This window comes from Triturus cristatus, chromosome 1_2 (assembly GCF_964204655.1).
Source record: "Triturus cristatus chromosome 1_2, aTriCri1.1, whole genome shotgun sequence".
In the NCBI taxonomy this organism is placed as follows: Eukaryota; Metazoa; Chordata; class Amphibia; order Caudata; family Salamandridae; genus Triturus; species Triturus cristatus.
This window is the reverse complement of record NC_140580.1, coordinates 571806219-571826794: the sequence shown is the minus strand read 5'-3', so window position 1 is coordinate 571826794 and position 20576 is coordinate 571806219. Positions and strand designations below refer to the sequence as shown.

The window sequence follows — 20576 nt, the reverse complement described above, 5'->3', positions numbered from 1 at the left end:
CATTAATAGGTCAAAATAAATTGTCCCGAATTTGCCAGAAGGACCTCTTGAAAGCCATCTTTCATAGTGCTCTTCAAGATAGGAGTCAGAAGTGGCCTTTGACGCCATGATCCGGAATAATGTTCGCTCAATACCAGGAGTGTTCACCTCTGAGACTATGATGTTGTTTGGATATTTCAATACATATCCAGTCAAGTTGAAGGGATGCGTTGCTTGACTTTCTTGATGTTCAGAAGCTTTTTTTGCAGTTTTGCAGCTATCATTCAACTATTTAATTGAGCACTGATGCTGTACACTAATTGTAGAGAAACACATTTGGTGAGTTAGTTAATGCTGTCAGTAGTGAGTAAATTTCAAATTGAACCACACGCCGTAGGGCTCAGTACCAGTTTTGTTCCAATCTTTGATCATTAGATTCCTAAGGTTGCTGAAGCTCTATTTCACACAAATTTAAATGCAACTTTTATACTATGAAAAATACTATTTCAGCAGGTTTTGCAGTAAACTTCGAACAGGCTTGCCACAGAATGCATACGATAGAATATGCCCAATGGAAGGGATATCTTTACAATGATAACCCACAGTGTAAATCCATAGAAGGACTGCTCGATTTGGCTCACCAGGTGCGGCCGAGTTCCATAAGCATAGAGAATCCATACCTGTTGGAGAAAGAAGTAGAAAGGAGGGTATGAATGTCTTTACAGAAGTCTTGATTTAACAATTTAGGTAGAACCACTGAATAGTATTCAATTTGAGAATTAATAATTTCCTGGTGCAAATTAATTCACACATGTATAGCTCAAAGTTCTATGCATTGCAACATTAATAATATCAACATTTAATAATCAATAACTAATAATCTATTCACTAGACATCTAATGTGCTGAACAAATAAATTCAATGATTATTTACTAAATTGTTTCTTGTCCAGTTTCAAGATATGCACCATCTCCTGTGCAGTATTAATGTCATATGTTCTAAGAAGGCTTTGGTGATGGATTGTATAATGTGAGCATTTTCAACTTAGCTTAGGTTTGGGGGATTTTCTGTTAGAGTTGATAGAAACAACATACATATGTTTCACAGTTTACATCAGGCCATATCCACTCTATTCCATCTGGTGATTGTGGCACCTCTGTTTTCAGATCTCGCCTGCTTAACGAAACATAGATGTAGAACTCTCAGTAATGGCCGATAGAGAGTATATCCTTTATTGAAAAGGAGACACTTCTACTGACATATATTTTCTCTGCTCACAGAGCTGTATTGTGACTTGCCAATTCAAAGGGAAGACTGATGATTATTTAACAGATTGGTTAATGACAAGTACATGTAATATAAAAAAAACAGGAATAACTGGGCCCAAAAGGAATGGTACCTTCCAACAAACCATTGCAATACCTCAAAGTATATAAATATCTTGTATATACTTTGTAAAAATACTGATGAAAGCACAACAGGCGGTGAAAAAGTGGGAAACTTCGACAAGAATGAGGCGAGAAGAGAGGAGGTGCACAGAACCGAGGTGGAAAAAACCTTATACTGTAGATGTAGGTGTTACAAACATAGAGGAAACCTCAAGGGCTGTCCAGTTGTAAAGAAACTGTGCCAATGGTGTGGAAGAAGTGACATTTTGTAAAGTGTTAAAAGCAAATTTTAAAGGACGAAATTCTTATAGAATAGCAATAATATGAAGGAAGATGCACAGAATTTTAAAGATGAATGGAAATAAGAGTGCAGCCTGGTCCAACAACACCGTAATCTGTGAGACAGGCCTATTTCATGACGAACGCACATGATCCGTGTTCACACATCATAACAATAATCAGCGCCAGGGATCCGACATCGCGGCAGCTGGGACACTCAGGGCAGGGGTACAAGTCCATCACCATGCAAGGCACTTTTCCGTCCCAACAAAGATAAAGAAAATACACAATTTCTGAGTAGCCTTATATTTAGTGTATTTAATCTTTCTTGGAGCCTTATCACGAGTGAATTGTAATTCCCACCTTTTTTACGGAATCAGGAATTACATGAAATGCGAAAATCCACACCTCGATGTTTTAGCAGCTAAAAGCGGGAGAAATTTCTGAGTCAGCAAAATGCTAAAAATGCAGAATTACTAAAGGAATTGTAGGAAGTATTCCAGATTCCCACTTTTCCTCATTATCCACAGGGGCAAAGCGAGAATACCACAACATTCCCAATTTACAAAGTTAGTAAATGTTAACCGCGGTTTTGTCAATTTCACGTGTGTGAAAATTACTTATGCTGTATTTCTCACCTCCTATTAATAGGGTCTTAACAGGGGTAAAGTCTAGTAACCGGATGAGACTTTTTACAAATGGTCATGTTAATGGAATTAAACAAAACTGGAGGATGAATTTATGGGTTTTGTTATTTTTTTTTCCTTTTCTCTATGAGTTAGCGGTTGCCATGGAAATCAAGTGTGCAATACTGTGAACACATTTTGTATACTACGAGGTGCAAGCTGCTGTATGTATGGCTCCTCTGTATGCTTGTTTCACAAACCATATTAAAAGTAGTTAGGATATTTAATAATGTGCAAATATCGATAATGTATGCTATTTAAGTCGGTTGATGTTCTCAGCATTCTGACTCTATATGTTCTGTATGACACCAAGATTAAACTAAATTTGCTATGGGAAGGCTGAAAATGTATTTTTTTATGTATGTTTGATTTAATCTCATTTTCACATTTGATAATACCTAATATTTTAAATAATAAACATACTAGCAATATTAGCATTACTGCAGCGGATGCCAATATACAACAAGCATTTGCAATGCAATAGGTCTCGCATTTGCAAAAGTTTGAGTTATTGGCATTGTAAATGACAAAACTTTTATCTATGTGTTGGTTTTGAAAACAGATAAATAAACGGCATTGTCATTTACAATGCCAATAGCTTAAACTCTCGCATTGTAAATGACAATGCCTTTTTTTTGTTTTTAATAAAAAAACATAAATAAAACTCAGTCATTTATAATAGCAATAGCTGAAACTTGTGTCAATGTGAGACCTATTGCATTGCAAATGCTTTTTTTTTTTACTTTGCTCATGTGATGACAATACATATCCAGCATAGTGAAATACTAACTTAAACGCTGACCCTTCTTCCAAAGACCAGTTCCTACCGAGTCTCCCAAATAATTAGTGGCTCTTATTTGCATTGGATAATTCTCGTTCACTTTACACCCTTTTGTGGGACACTCGGAGTCAGAGGCGCAAATAGAAACAAATTTTGGGGTGGTGGGGCACCAAATTTTAGTACATCTTTATTTTTTGCTGGACTTTTGTTAACCAACAAAAACCAGCTTGCAACCCACCAGTGGGCCGTGACTCACAGTTTGGGAAACAGTGGCATAAATGGTACACAACTGCACAAATACAGCACCTGCACTTGTGTGTACAAGTCATGAAGGTGTTAGGGTTGTTACTATTACTTTTAAGTTGAGGCTGGCACAACTGTTCTTTTAGGCAGCAAACACCACCAACCAGGCGGGCAACTAGAGCCACATTTCGGGGGGGGGGGGCTGAACAAGATTTCGGTGGGGGGAGCTAAGTCTTCCAGCCATAGGCAGAGTGGCTGTAAGAAGGGGTGAAAACACAACAAAAGCCTCATTAACGAGTAAATGGTCTTTTAAAGACCTGTGAAGTACTCGGATCTGGCTGCAATTAGACGGACGCCAGCCCGCGAGGCTGTCTCAGCTGGGCTGACACACATGACGGGGGGGGGGCTGAAGCCCGGTAAGCCCAATGGGTGTTGCGTGCCTGCCATCAACAGAACACATTAAACAGAACACTGAATACATATCAAACTCAGATGCAATATACCACAAAGCTAGGTATCACTGGACAGGGCGCCTCCTTCTCTCCCTCTCAGCTGCTTAACTCCATTTAACTTTGGCCTGGGTAAAATGGGCCCTGGCACGTGCAATCTGGTCCGCTTGCCGCAAGTATTTCCAGAACTACCGGCAAAATGTTTAGTTTGCCACTTGGGCGCTCACTCTTCCAAAGACGCAGGGCAATTTTTTAAATTCTTCATTGCAGTCTGGCGCTCTGCATTTGCCCTTTGAGGTGGTACCCTGAGGCAGCTGCCTACAGAGGTTTTTATGGAGCACTGGCACCCAGTCTATTGGGCTAAATGACCTTTTTTAGAAGTTGAAAAGCTTTAAGTAAAACATGCACAGAGTGCAAAATACTCATGTATTACTGTTGTTGGGTGTGGGGGTCCTTGAACTGTGAGAGGCAAGCCTCCAGAGGGACAGCTGGACACTGATGGGGGAAGCAGCGCTGCTGAAACATGATCTGATATTACAGCCTCCCTCAGATAAGAAGAAGAAAAACACACAGACACCCAAGATCAAGGAGCAAGCAGGATGTCCCTCACGTACATATGAACCACCTTCTTTGATAGACACATGCAAATCCCTCTCACATTACCAAGAGCAAGCAGAGCATCCCGACAGTATTACATACAGCAAATAAGCCCATGTTCTCACACATACAGCAGCACTTTTCCACAATTGAGAGCAGTTATAACTCAGCAGACACCATTAAGTAATGACACGCCTCCGCTAACCCCACAAAAGTTAGAAAAGACAAAAAAACAGTTCGCTGCGACACCCAATCAGCTTGACCCACCACCACAACACACACAGGCCTGAGGGTATTTGTGAGTCCGGCTCTACAGCCCCTGGCAAGAGTGGTTTGGAGGCAGCGATAAGTTTGGAAAAATTAATATTTTTGGACACACCGTCCGATATGGGAAAGCCGGAAACGGGGGGGGGGAGGGAGAAGAGAGAGCAAGGACCTGGGCAGAGCAGGGGAACGGGGCACTGGGAGTAGGGAATGGACAGTAGGCACGAGAGGGCATAGAAAGGAAGGTGGGGGGCGGGAACGGCAGGAAGCTGGTTTTGGCTTTTGCTGTTGGTGTTAGGGCAAACACAAATCAGTAAAACTGAAAGCTACTGTTAATTTGAAAGCCTAAAGGTATGGGCTAGAATGGAATAAATCTCTCAATGAAACAGGCAGGCAGGTTTAAAGACAACGTCCTTTCCAGACCAGCCCAGAAAACAAATTAACATTATGATTTACTTCGATTTTTTTAGACTTTGGGTATTTTGTAAAATTATTTAGATCCTTCAAAAACGCCCTTTTCGTAACCCAGCGTACTATGGCACGTAATGCAACATAACTCGGCATATGAAATATTATAACACCATACAAACTAACATAACATCACCCATTGACCCTGGAACCATGACAGCTGTGGTGGATTACCTAAACTATATACAATTGTCTGTTTTGCAGTTTTGTATAGCGCTAACTTGACCCGAAGGGTTTGGAGCGCTTTACATAAGCACCAGTTACAGTACAGAAGGACTCGTTCATAAACATTCTTAAAATCATCACGTTCACTTGGAAATGTTAAATATTATTTCGTCCCCAATCTTTTCTAAGCAGTCATACACTTGTGCGGCTGAACGGAAGTTACTTACCGGGCCCAGGACATGGTTGTCACTCCTTAAGTCTCGGAGGCCGCATCTGTGGTTCTTGCCCTTTAACCGAGGGACTGACCCGCTTTAAGCCGCAGCTGGTATATTCCTCTACCGTTTCCATGATTGGCGCAGCACCTAAAAGCCCGCAAAGCGAGGCGGCGCCACAAACACCAACTGGGATATCGCCTTCCCTGCTGGGGCCTGTCGAGGGGTCTCTTTATTGGGCCAGCTCTCTCCCTCCCACGGGTGCTGTTCAATCGTGCGCGCTGCATGAGCTGGTCTGCCCGGCTTGCTGCACAGGTCCGCAGCTTCTTAGGAGTTCGGATGATCGCTTCTTGGCTGCCAGCGGCATGAGGACTAACACACGTCTAGGAGACCTCTGGGGAGGGCGTGCCTTACTGCAAGCTCTGTTTTGCAGTTTTGTATAGCGCTAACTAGACCCGAAGGGTTGGGGCTCTTTACATAAGCACCAGTTGCATTATACAGGGACTCATTCCTACACATTCTGAAAATCATCACGTTCACATGGAAATGTTAAATATTTTGCAAATGCTTGTTTTAGGAAGTCAGTGGGCGTCTTGCCCTTGGGCCTTATTGCATTTTTGGCCTTTTAACTTTGGGGTGCGCAGACCCTGCTGGCTTCTGTTAGCCCCTATCGACACCATTAGGACTCTTTCGAGCATACAAGGGGCAGTCTGTGGCGCTGTGTGCAGAAACTATTAGCTAACAAGGTACACAGCCCAGTGGCGTAACAAAAGTTTAAGGGGCCCCCTTGCAATGTACACAGAGGGACAGAGAGCTCTGAAACAAACATGGACAGGACTGCAGACATTACAGTGAGTGTAAAATCAGACTACTGCAGGGTCATTCGGGGAAGTACGTTCTCAAACCGAGAAGAATGAGTTCACTGAGGGCAGAATAAGCTCTGAAAGTAGACAGTGGCACTATGGGAACAGTGAACTTACTCTTCTTGTCTGCCCTCCCTTAATCACTGGTAACTGCAGAGTGTATTAGCAGGCACTATGAATGAAATAAAATGAGTGTCCCCAATATGGCGCTAAATCTGGAACACTGGTGCAGGTCTGGTATAGTCAGTCAGTCATGTGTCAGTCATGTATAATGGAATCTACCCTGCTCAGAATGAGGAAGCTTAGGGTCAATGTATTTAGCTCCAATAAGCGCAGGTCAGCGCAAACTCGACCCGAGTGTATTGGAGCGCTTTTTACATGAGCACCAATTACGTTACATTCATTTTTTGTAGGCAGGGGGAAATTAAGTGATCTGCCCAGAATCACAGGATGTAGAGCCAATGCCAATGCCGAGACTCACACCCGGTTCACCATTTCCAATGTACTGTAAACTTGCAAACTTTCCAAAATGTCGAAGAAACTATCTGTGTCGCCCATATGGGCTGTCACTCCTTATGGCATTGTTAATGTTGACTAGCTTGTATCAAATTGTTTTCAGTGACAGCAGCGATGGGTCCCGAGGGACAGAAACCTGAGACGTCCAAGGGCACGCAATTTAGTCATGTCAGCAAGCCGGGATTACAGGAACTTGTATCATGGTTTTACATGCAACTATTTTAGTGCATGTTTATCTCTGCATCGCAAGTAGAAGAAAACTGATGTTTACTACCATTATTGTAGCATCCCGAACTGCCTCGTGGTGGTGTCAGCTTGGCTAAAAGACGGACGCAAATCTGGCCCTGTGCTCAGTCATTCTATTTATGTTAGAGTTCATAACAAATGGCTGCTTGCAATACCACAAAGCATCCTTTGTGCGTACAGACATACAATAAAGCGTAGAAACGCAGCAAGGGTTACCAGATTACTTACTTATGTTTCCGGCCCTGAGTTTTAATCCTGAAATCAACGGATTCTTTAAACCAAGTCATGTGATTCTTTAAACCAAGTCATGTGATACAACATGTTTTAAAAGCATAGCCCACTACTGGAGTGCTCGTGCACAGCCAACATGGAGCGACCTGATATGATATCGGAGGTACTCACAATTGACACTGAAAGATGTACACCACTACACAAATGGCAAAACGACAAACTTACCGACCACGTGCCAGGATTTTCGGCGGCAGTACCGGCTGCACCCGGGGGAACTCTCTGCCTCGTAGCCCACGAGAGGGGTGCAGATGCCGGCGGCCACCTGGCCCAGGAGGAGGAGGACCCACGCGTAGGTGGTGTTGAAGCCCAGCACCGAGTGGTAGTAGAGCAGAAAGTAGGTGAACCACATGGAAGGGCACAGGTTATTCAGGAAGTGGCCGGTGGAGTAACTCAGCCTCTGCCAGAGCGGCATGGAGTCCCTAACCTAAAACAGCCGCAATACGCTGAGGCCATAAAAAAACAAGCGCGCGCCTCCATGACTGCCACAAGCTGCCAAACAACGGACAGCGGGAGGGGGGCGGGAACAAAGGGAACGGGGAAACAGACAGCGGGAGGGGGCGGGAACAAAGGGAACGGGGGCACTGACAATGGGAAAGGGGCGGGAGGATGGAGAACACACTCAACGGGAGGGGGGGCGGAACAAAGTGAACGGGGAAACGGACAGCGGGAGGGGGGCGGGAACAAAGGGAACGGGGGCACTGACAATGGGAAAGGGGCGGGAGGATGGAGAACACACTCAACGGGAGGGGGGGCGGAACAAAGTGAACGGAGAAACGGACAGCGGGAGGGGGGCGGGAACAAAGGGAACGGGGAAACAGACAGCGGGAGGGGGCGGGAACAAAGGGAACGGGGGCACTGACAATGGGAAAGGGGCGGGAGGATGGAGAACACACTCAACGGGAGGGGGCGGAACAAAGTGAATGGGGAAACGGACAGCGGGAGGGGGGCGGGAACAAAGGGAACGGTGATACTGACAACGGGAAAGAGGGCGGGAGGATGGATAACACGACCAACGGGAGGGGGGCGGAACAGGAAAAGAAAATGCCAACACTTCCAAACTCAGCAGCTAGTGGTGAACGGCGGTGGAAAATAAACAAGGAAGTAGTCCCAAATTGAGTAGATTATTGCGGAGCAGCGGAACTAAACTGTAGTTGGTCAGTGCTGCTTCCTGCACAAGGGAAGCAAAACGGAAGTGACGTTTCGGACCACCAGCCAATGAATGAGCTACATAAAAAGAGCAATGCCAGATGTAACCAATGGCAAGTGACAAAACAAAGTGAGATGCAATGGGTGGAGTTTCAGTAGTAATACTTATTACTTGATGCCTCGCAGAGGCAGCGCATGCGCTGCTTTATGCGAGACCTTAAAAAGTGATGTTCATTGCCAGAAAAAGATGCACATTGTTATTGACTGGTAGCAGCATTTTAGTATCGATGCATATCACTAATATGCATTTCTTGCGGAGGCATCGGTTGTTGGAACCCTATGCTACTCCATGATGTACTGTCGACCGTTGTGCAAATTGCTGTCCGTTAACGTTGGCAGGTAAATGTACTACGAACAGAAATTATTGGTTAAAAATAAATGTATCCCCCCCCCCCGCACACACACTGTCTATTTATAACTTGTTTCTATCATACTATGTTTCCTACTGCACTTCTGCCGTTTGTAAGTGCTGCAGGAAAATGACATTCTTAGCCAAGTTGAGGTTCTCAATTTACTGACGTTGGAAGGCTGGAAGACTGAGTCGGCCCTGCTGACAATCAAACTCGTGACATTCACACCACAGTATTTTTCAGCAGTGAGCGTTCTAGTCACTGAGTCACCCTGAACGCGTTATCTCAACAAGCACTTCCATGGTCTAATGAAACACCTAGCTGTTTGTCAATTATATATTTCGTTGAAGATTCTTGGGTACTATGTGACTATGAGAAATAAAGCCAGTACCGCATTGTGACTGATCCTGGCTGTGTGCTCTATTTTAAATAGGGATCTTCTTCTGAATATACATTACTGTCTGTACGTTTTTTCCCCAAGATGGGTATACCTGTAACCCCGAGAAGAAGAGTGGGCCGGGAGGGCCTGGCCGGACCGTAAAAGGACTGCGCTAAAGTGCCCTGAAGGACGCCAGGAACTCCTTGGCTGGCGCACAGCCGTGGCCCATTCAGCCCACTCGTGACATTGGGCAGAGTGGTCAGTAGTGGCTGCTACCAAATGGGCATGATGGGCAGAGGGATGCGGAGAGCGGAGGGAATAAAAAAACAAACCCACTTACCTGGATGCGACCTGCATGGCGGCCGCCTCTCCTCTGTCCTCTTTCCATCCTCTTCTCTTCTCCCGGGCAGCAGGAAGGACACAGCCTCCCAGACTCCCTTGACCAATCAAAACGCTGCCTTTTGCAGTGTTGTGATTGGTCTGAGCGCTGTGGTTTGGAGCTCAGACAGGGGTTGGGAGGCTGTGCATGTTCTCCACCCAGGCTGTAATGCAGCCTAGGTGAAAACATACAAAGTGTGCATGACTCTTTGGCCGGGCCAAGACTGTTGACCAAAATGCCATGCCACTCCTCCCCAGCTCCAAACAGCCCAGCCCCATCCCCCCAACCAACCAACCCAGACAGTACAGTTAAATAAAATGATAATAATGTTGTGTTATTATCATTGTATTTTTCCGTTTTGAATTGCTCAGTGAGCAGTGGGGCGACGCTCCTCCCCCGTAGCAGAGGAGCCACCACTGGGAGTGGTTCGAACTGACCAAAGTGAAGAGAGGGCGGGTCCCCCTGCAAGGCCAAAAGCGGAGGCCAGTCAGGGCAACGGTCATCTGCTGACTGCGAAACACCTACTGGAAACGGGTGTTGCAGCCACAACACGTGGGAATTGGGGCATGTAGTGGAGGCAGCACAGTAACTGGCAGCATTAACACATCAGGGCAGCCGGTAGGCCATTGGATGGGAAGAAGTGCCAGAGCGGTGTCCTTGGGATGCCTCACGGCAGGGACACCGTGGGGCAATGGAAGAGCCAAGAAGGGGGATAGCCGCAGAGTGCACATAGCACTTGCAGCCGGGGCATGGCCAGGAAGGGCTGCAATTGCCACACATCGGTAGCACGGGAAGCCCAGAAGTCGCAGCACATATCGGCAGGGGGTCTTTGCTTTCACAACACGGACTGGAAGTTAGCCAGAGAGTGCTGTCAAAGATGAGTATGGTGATGACCCACCAGCGTAAGACTGGGGATCAATGATTTGCGTATGTACAAATTGAAGATGGCCGATGCCATGTCATAATTGTCATCATATGATTGAGTATTGTTGTGATGAGTATGAACGATCATGTGGATTTATGATGAAATGTTAATAAACTGCAGCCACGTTTACACCACCACAAAGCCTGGAAGTGTTATTGATGATGGGTGGTGGAGCGGTGGCCAAAAGCCATGGGGGACCGTGTCACCCATCTGGGGCAGGTTCAAAGTTTTCCTGCATCCCAGCACTGAAGGCAACGCCACTGCAGAGAGGTTAGCTGATCTGTCACAGACGAAGGTCCTGGGTGAGCAGCGTTTTCCCATTGGTTAGAAATGCCCAGTGTAATCATCCCTAGAGTTCAGCTTCATTTACGTACGAGGTCTTAACGTAGCCTGGTGCCCTCAATGACCTTGTTGGCAGGTTACAGCCCGGTGTGGGCAATCCTTGTTCACAGCTGATTCCATTGCGTTCGGGCTGTTGTGGCTTTAAGTATGGAATGTTAATTCTGCAGAGACTTTGGATCAAACTGCTTTCCCTCTCCCCCTAACCTTTAAATGCCAGTGTAAGTTATTACATGAAAACAAGCAGCCATGAAAGTTTTTGATAATGGGATTTATGACCATGTGTTTCATGGCCTGTCTGCTGGCAGTTCCCCTGATATGCTCACTTAATTTTGTTTGGATTACTCAGGTAGGCAGTAACCTTTGAAGTTAAGTTGCACTCTCCCTACCAATTTGTGGACTGGGCAGCATGCTCCCAATATAGCAGATGGTTCTGGAGCACGATTTAATCCAGGTCTTTAGGCACTCACCCTGGTATGTTCTGAAATCCTTCAAATCTACTTGGAGACACGTTTTTCAGGATGGATTCTGCATGTCTCGGTAATTAACAGGCATTTTTTTTCCCATAAATCTTTTTAATCTGCCAATATCTAAAAAGCAGATGCAAATTGTATTGTACCTGGCCGTTCCTATATGTTATAAACTTCACACCACATATAATTACGATCCCTGTGCAAACAGGTGTTGGTGTAGGCATCACAATTCAACAGGACATCATAATCACGTCTCAAGGCAGGATGCTCTCTGTGAAAGCTGCTCACCAGCTGCTATTGGCTTGAGGATTCAAGTGGCTTCTGAAGTCATAAGTAATGCCCTGGCTCCCCAAACCAGGGACTATATGATATGCGTAACACTGATAACAGCAATTCATAACAAGCGAGTCGGCAATTTTGCATCAACATTTGGAGTCAACGACTTGCTCAAAATTCCACATGCAACACATTTTTTACACTGGTTGATCAGCACATACTTGTGCAAAATTCCCTGATCACAATTGCAAAATTAACTTGGTACCTGAACAGTACTCATAACCTGGCCCCAAGTGCACTGGGTGTAGAAGTGGGAATGCAAAGTCTAAAAACAACAAGGGCCTTATTACCACTCCCAGACACATCTCACTTAGGTAATGATATTAAATGGGTGTGTGAAATACCCCCTGAGTTTAGCCCACCTCTTAACCAGGCATTCAATGTCCAGACCGGAAGTTCTTCACAGCACTTCAGTCCTGTGAGCTTCTGATGTTGAAGAATGACACTGATAATATTTGCTTCCAATGACGTGTTATTGCTCACACCTGTGGGAATCAACTGCTGCTAGTCTGCTTCCAAGTAAACATGGGCGTAAGCTGTAGGCGAGGGCCCGAAGCAGGGGAAGGGTGAATACAACCCCTTATTGCCCTGCAGGTGAGGGCAACAAGGCTATTAGAACCACGCCCCCTCAAAAAAAAAAAAAAATGTGCCTGCCCATGAGAAGAGAGAGATCACAGTTTCTATGGACAGCACCTCTACCTTCGGAACCCACTCTTTCTCTACCCCCACTCCCTTGTCAAAGGGGAACTGTAATCCCAAATGTTCCAGAACTGTAGAAAAATAAACAAACATGTTATTTTTTTTCATTTTATTAAGGTGCTTCAGGATTTATGCTTACATTTCCCTTTTGACAAGGAAAGGAAGGGGCGAGCATACAAAGGCACTGGCAGCGAGATCGGTTCAGAAGATAGAGCTGCTACTGAGGGAGCCGAAAGAATCCACTGAGGTGAGCCTTGCAGTTAGGTACAAGGGTGCAGCCTACCAGTCAGTACAAGGCAAGCAGTGGAGAAGGAATCTGGTAGCCACAGAATGCCCTGGGCCTATAACATTAGCCAGAAAAGGGAGCATTCTGATTGGTTGGCTAGCTTTGTAAGTTTCACCCAGGGTACTTGAAGTGTTTAATCAAGGCCAGCGAGTTGTGTCACTGCTAAGGCATCTGCTGAGTTCCAATTGTAGCAGGTATGTTTACCCCAGCACTGAATCCCGGGCCAGCGAATCGAGGCCTATGTTGCTCACATGCAGATGGTGGGTGGGAAGAGTGAACAATATCCCTTTACTTGGATGAAAGGGCGCTGTCCTGAATAACTGCGGCAGAAGGGGGAGGGACAGTGGTCCATTTTTTCCCTTGAAGTTGTGCAAGCTGTATCAAGGACACCTTGTCATATCCTATTGCCAAATGGAATATTGCATGGTGTCTGTATTCTGAAAAACAACAACTTGTAAAGAGCATAAAATGAGGGACTAGCATCAATTATGGCTGCCAGCGAGACACATTTATTTATAGCTGAGAGTGACAGCATCTCTCCACCCTTATAGGAGAATTAACACAGCATCAATATCTTTTAAAATATATGTAGTTACTGACGCTCTGTCATTATTTTCCAGGTTGCTTAAAACATATTAATTTGCCCATTACATACACATCATCTGCATATTTTCAGAGTGCAATTTTCACGTTATAGTTGCCCATAGTGAAAGTGTGTTCACATTAAGTTAGCCATAGTTAATGTAGGCCTCAGTTCAAATAACTTATGCTAACATTTCAATGTTCTTTTGGCTGCTGTGATTCTGTCTCCCTTTTCTCTCTTGTTTCAGGAGCCAAGCTCTAAACTACAGTAGTTAGAATTTATTAAATGTTCCAGTCTCTATGAGAACATATTATTAGTATGCGATTCATAGAGAGTGAACAGTAAGTCTCCGCACCTGAGCCCCGGACAAGCTGACCACGATGTATCATCCTGTTACAAGATACCTCTTGAAGGCCATGCAGCTAAAAACTTCCATTGTGCAATGCTTGGGAAGAAGGCTGCTAATGTTTTATTGTCAATGTGTAATTCTGAGTGGCTACCTTTCTGTAGGAACTGTGGGGAGTATTGCAACTGGTGAAGTTGTATCTGTAAAGTACATTGTTTCCCAGGTTAGATTCAAAGATGCCTTTTCTATTTGCTTGAGAGCGGATGCCCCTTTTCTCTGTGGTCAGTCTGGCTCACCCGCTTGGCTTTCTCGCATGCTAATGCAAACTCTCGCCCAACTTTTATGCCCACCACTTCCACAAATCATGAGCCACCACTGCTCACTGAACCTCTCCTAAATCCACGCACTTGCTGCAGCCACCCTCCTAACTGTGTGCTTTATTTAAATATTGTATTCACAAAAATTCTAGAGACGGTGTAAAGATGCTCACTAGAATGAGGGAGAGAGGTTTTTCAATACAGGAGGTTATCACAGGATACCATCTCCCAAATTGTAAACTGTAATGTACAAGTATTTTGTATCTTTATTTCTAGATTGAAAACCCAGGTGTACTCAGAAACCTCAAATGCAGTGCTCAATAGAATTATTCTTGTGACCCTCACACACTTTATTGGTGTCATGCTTCATCATCAGGTCTCATCCTGAATCCTATAAACCAGGATGAGCTCAACCGTATTCCAGGGAGCACTTTTGATATTTTGTCCGATTGGGTTCTGATAGTTAGGATATAAAAAATACCTAGTGGGCACCTCAGTGACCCTTTAATGTTGGGTGCCCATGGTATGGTAAAAAATTGTGTAATACGGGTGTTCTGAAAAGGATATAAGGTCCTTGCACCCTGTTCTACGTCAACATGTTTCTGCCCATAGTCACTGGCCTCATAGGGTCCAGGGATTTTATCAGGATTAATATCAGGGTACCCATGTGTCCGTTTGTCTCTATTTCATGTTACCCTGATTCTGTCAGCCAAGGTCCCCTAAGACAGTACAAGACAAACAACATAATTCAATACACGGTAGTACAGGCTTACTTGCCTGCTATTGGCGCATTTATTAATGCCTGTTGTTCAAGAGGATTTGAGATCATTTAATAACTGGTACACACAACACAAAACACAAGCGTTGGTATTCAGTAGCACAGGTGCTGGACACAACGAAAAAACACTGCATACTGGCATGCAACCTGATGGAAATGTGTTGTCATGCAACAATTGAAACACACATGGTGAGCAAAATAGGTGATTCACTGCAAAGCTATAACAAATACTACAATCTTGTAAAGTACCATTCAGCTCTCTTTTGAAAACTGAATTGTTGAAGCAATTGTTCCATTGAGCATGTCTAGTGAAGTACTGTTCCATTGAGAATGGGCATAGCAGGGCTGAAGAATGCCGGGTGTGGGAAAACCTTTGCATCCTGGCCGGATCCTACTGGCATACCTGATAAGCCAGCAATGAAAAAAGACTGTGAGGTGAACCAACTCAGTCTTCTTCCCTGACTCAAATACACTGTGTGCCTCCTATCACTTACTAATTGTATTCTTGCTGCCCCTGTCATCAGAAGTATAATTCTACTGGGAACATCTGCACCTAACTCGTATAATGCTGGTAGTAATAGGTATAACAAGTATTATTAAAAACTACATCAACATTATCTAATGAAAGCACTGAGAATGAGTTAAAAACGACGACAGCACTTTATGAAGAACCAGAGCTAAACCTAGACATTGAATAGGAATGATAAGAATAAAGAATGTATAAATGTTCAACTTACCGATATATTGTAAAAAATTAACAGAATGGATATGTTCTGCAATATCTTTTTTCTGGTGCTGAGCATTTTATGCTTCCTGCCAGACCTGATAGCTTGCTTCTGGGACACATCAGAGAAACTGCTGCAGGAGATCATATTCTGATGTACATCTTTCTCCACATCCACGATATATTTTGTGGGTGGATGGGATTCAGTGCCGGAGTGGGACGTGCACCTGCTGCCATAGTCAGAAGAGACGCTATGTATTGGGTTTTGGATCACTTCATCGGTGGAACCTACGGAGATTGAGAATACCCAGTCTGTAGGCAAAGTATGGGGCTTTCTGGCAGGTCCCGAATGCAGCGCTTCAGTTATGAAGAGGTTTTGCCCAAGGATCTGTACACATTTACAGAGGGAGAAGCAGAGGTCCAACAGGTGCAGGTTGTCATCATCGTGAACGAAGAAGATCGCCACCAAAGAGAAAATGGACACCATCAAAGGGCCGCAAGATGTTCCCAAGAGAAGGGTTATGTCCAGACTTCTGACCACACTCTTGGATCTGTCGAGGAACAGCTGGCTGCGCTTCACCTTGTAGGTAGCGATACCAATGAGGCAGGCAATGAACATAGCAGAGAGAAGCACAGAGTTAAATATGTAGTAGGTGCGCAATGCCTCAGGAACAGTTTTGGGTGACTTTGCAAGCACACCGAAGGAGATCATAACACCAAAGGTTGCTGAAATCGCAAGGGCGCCTAAAATCAGGCCACCGAAGGCCCCTACGATGTGGAAATGTTCTTTCTTTTGGCTGCTAGGCTCTGGCAGGTTAGAAATGTGTCCAGTGTTTTTCCAAATTACGTAAAGCATGGTGGAGGAGAAGAGACTAAACTCAATATTGAAAGGGTGCAAATAGTCAGCACCTTCATGGAATATGTTACAAAGGTTGGTAACACAAACACAACTGTTGAAGTGTAGTGAATCTGCAAGAAAACAATCCGTATGGTTAATATTCAGTGGGATATCAAATGCTAAATTCTTTGGTAGCCGGGGTTTAATAATCTCACATCCAAACCAAATAGTTTTTGGGTCAAGTAGCTAGTTTCAATTAGTCGATAACAACAAAAACAGTGGTGCTCAATTGGTGTCCTACACCCAGCTACCAGTGAGTAGTACGTAAACTGATCATAAAGAAAAGAGTTCACAAGTCAACAAAACAAGACAAGTGATATCAAAGCACACATAACATGTAATCAATTAGTTTTATATAAGGAGTCGTTCACCAGTCGTGCGCTCACCAGTCCTCGAGCGGACACAAACATCCAGAAAAGGCTAATCAGGGCATATATTATATTTAGTTTTGGCCACATTGAACATTTTGTTGGTTTTTTAATTAACGGCATCGCTCCCAACCATAGAATTGTGTTTCTTTGAAGGTTACTGTGTCAAAGAGACATTCTTCTCTACTTTACAGTTCCTTATTCAAATATACCTTGGATGGGTCATTATTCTATTTGTACTCAGCGAATATACCTTATCCAATTCTACTTTTATTTGGAATATATTTAACGGCATGATAACTTGTACTGAACCTTGATAAAGTCACACTTAGACAAAACACATGTTGGTTGTCAGTTGGTGTGCACAAATTCACAATCAAGATCCAGGTCATTGTTTGGAATAATCCAGCAAATAAATCCTTGGATTTATGGACTTAATTTGGAACAACTCCTCCTGTAAAACTAATTGATAACATATTATGTGTGCTTCGGTATCACTTGATTTGTGTTCAGTGGTATGGTAAGAGCTTGTTTTAGTTCTACATTTTTATGAACTTTTAAGATAGCTGCAAGTGATCCACGAGGAGTATACAACATAAACAATACAGTGCCTCACATTTTTTGTTTTAACTGAGCACCATTTAACTAAATAATGCACGTCATCAATGGTTTGCAATTCATTGCCAGTAAAAACGCACATGTATGAAGAACCGGTAGAGTCGGGCACCTTATCTACATCACAAAGAGAAACATGTTTTCGAATGCTCTCAATAACTGATAGACAAAATTAATGTACACTACTTATTGTGAATGGATGCAATTTTTTGTCCCACGACAACAGAACTCAATCAAAACAGGAGGGGGGTTTAAGGGGCTCCACACCTAACTCAGTTACCATCACCGCTAATCATTCATAAACAAGTCACTGAATAAGTAAAGGGCAAGTGTCTGTGATCATAGATCTTCTGAGAGGTGTAATGTACCTCACTAATGTACACTTAGCACCGTTCATTATTTAAAATATATGATGCGTGGTCTTTCTGTGCCTAAGTAACTCTAGATTCCCCAAGGAAAGAATAGTCATAAAAATTATTAAGGTACCTCACAAGCCTACTTGAGGAAGTAAGGCCTTAGATTCTAGTCCAATGCCACAAATTGTGATAATAGGAACCTCTAAAAATGGTTGGACTATCAGACAACATACATTCTGGGCCTACAACTACCACCTGTGTCTACTCTACCAAAATGAAGGTAGTGGTATACGCAGACCCCTCAATTATTTTTTAATAATTTATATGAACTGGATATATACTGTGTTATTCTCATAGACTTCTAGTTGTTACAAAACAAATGTAAATAGTTTCAATAGCCTTATGTATATTTTTAGGTAGCTTTTCCACAAATTAAAAATGCTGTGTAGGAGAATTTAACTAATTGAGATAAATGTTAATTTAGCTGCTTTTTAAGTGAGGATAACAAGGCCTAAATCAACATTACTAGGACTCAGCCCACAAGCACTGACATCCATTTTACAGCTCCTGAAGGAAAGAGTTGCTTTAATTTTCCATTTATGAGTTTTCACATCTCTAGCTGACCTTCTTTTCTATTTAAAAAACATTAAGGAAATAGAGTTCCTGGTGGGCCGTAGGGGTGGGGGCTGTCTTTGTGCCCATGGGGGCTGCTTTTGTCACTGGGGGCCGGTTTTGCAGCAGTTCTCTAATATCGGACCCTGTAAGAAAAGTGGTAGCAGTGCTTCTTGCTAGCACCCACCCCCGCTCCCAGGGCCAGTTGAGCCGCAACCTGCCAGAGCTGGTTGCTGTTCCCAGCCGGCCCTGCTCTATGCTTTATACTTAGACTCTCCTTGACTTTTGAACTGAGCAGATTTATGCTAGTCCTTTGCTGAATCATATTTTGGTTCTGGCACTTTACTTGATTTGGTGGGCGACTTTATGTTATGACCTCTTGCAAATTGGCTAGATTTGATGGAATATTGATGCTGATTTGACAAACTACTTTTTCCATTCTTTAATGACTTAATTTGAATAAACCTCCATAGTATAGACTTTGAATTTTGTCCGGTGAAAGTTTTCTTTAATGGAATAGGGTCACTGTCCGGTGGGACTCACATGGCCCGATACTGCGCATCAGCCCTTTTAATGTTTTAGTGGAAGTATTGACAGCTACATTTCCCTACTATTAAGGAAGTCAGCATGGTTCATCACCTTACCAAATACACCCATCAGGATGTTATATATATACCAACAGTGACCATCAATATATTAGGGTTATTCCATCAAAAAAGCATTGTATTATACAACCAGGTACCTCAATTGTAATATGTTCCTTTGCACAACAACCTTCCAAGGATCTCATATCTAATTGTAAGGAAAGGATTTGCCACCACACCACATGCCATACAGATATTTTTAGGGAACCCTTCAGAAATTTGTATCCATATTTCATTGTCAGGGACCTGGCACCACCAGGTCCCTGACAGGTGAGTGAGGGAGACAAACAACTGAGAGCTCAGGCAGTACAGCAGAGATATACAGATTTTACAGCAATGATGTAGCTCAGAATATTGGCACCTTGGAGGATGAGAAAGTAGACAAGTTACTCTAATCTCACAGATTAGGGTTTCACATTGACGTACTAATTAACACCCAAACATCACCTTTAAACATACATTTGGAAATACAACAACTTTGTTTTCAATCATTAGCTTCAACGTTTATGAAAATGCATACATTTTTGCCATTAAATCCACACTTCTCTTCATTTTTAATAATTATGAATAATTAATAGTCATTCATCCAAGTTAAAGAATATCATGTCCAATGCATAAAACAATTTGTCCTAAAATACCATGTTTCCATTTGTAATAAATACATGTTGGCTACCCAAATAGCAATTTATTATTTTCATCACATACTCATATGTGTACATCTGACACACATAGATAGATTCTGTCTTGCAAGCCCACATCTGACCATTTCAATACATTGACGGCCACAATTTGCCACACGTGACCACCATTTGGCTAGGGCCAGCAGTATACTATGAGTGGGCAGCATCATGTCATGTATAACCTAGAAGCCAGGACTTACCCCCAGTGTATCAAGATTATATCAGAGGAGTGCACCATGATTTTACTGAGTCACATAATATGTAAAAACTACTACCAATATGCCACGGTCAATGTTTTGCCAAAGGGTGGGCAACATCATGCAATGGATGGCCCTAAGAGGACAAGAATGTCCATCAATATGCGAGGGCCAATGGTTTGACCTGAGTAGGAGCCACCTTCCCATAGATGGCCACAGTAGGCCACTAAATAGAACTAATATAATTTGCCCAGTGTTTTATTATTGACCCTTATATGCAATTTTTCAGTATTTTACCAAAGGTTGGGTACCACAATACCACGGATGTCCCTAATATGACAGGAAGTGCTGCAGATATATCGATGGCAGATATCATCATGTCATGGATGCCCGCAAGAGGCCATAAACAACCACCATTCTGACAGGATCATATTGAGGTAGCTACCATCATTACAAGGATGCCCATGATATGCCAAGAATGACCACCAATATGCCAAGACAATTTGTTTGACAAGGGTGAGCACCATCATGGAATGGATGTCCCCAATATGCCACATCCAGAATTTTACCAAAGACTGGGTACCGCAATGCTAAGGATGCCCATATTATGCCAAGATGTACCACCTACATGCCAGGCTCAGTGTTTTGACTAGGGTTAT

The 20576-nt window shown here is 43.5% G+C and overlaps 1 protein-coding gene across 1 annotated transcript in view; it reads right to left on the bottom strand.

Moving 5' to 3' along the window:
- Positions 1–485: 485 nt before the first annotated feature.
- The window catches only part of LOC146867644 (proton channel OTOP2-like), a 97429-nt gene continuing 77338 nt past the window's right edge, over positions 486–20576 (bottom strand). The window contains exons 6-7 of the mRNA XM_085615027.1: positions 15561–16516; positions 486–659 (exon numbers count right to left, since the gene is read on the bottom strand). Coding sequence (XP_085471153.1) covers positions 486–659; positions 15561–16516 — 1130 coding nt within the window. The remainder of the gene's footprint in view (positions 660–15560; positions 16517–20576) is intronic.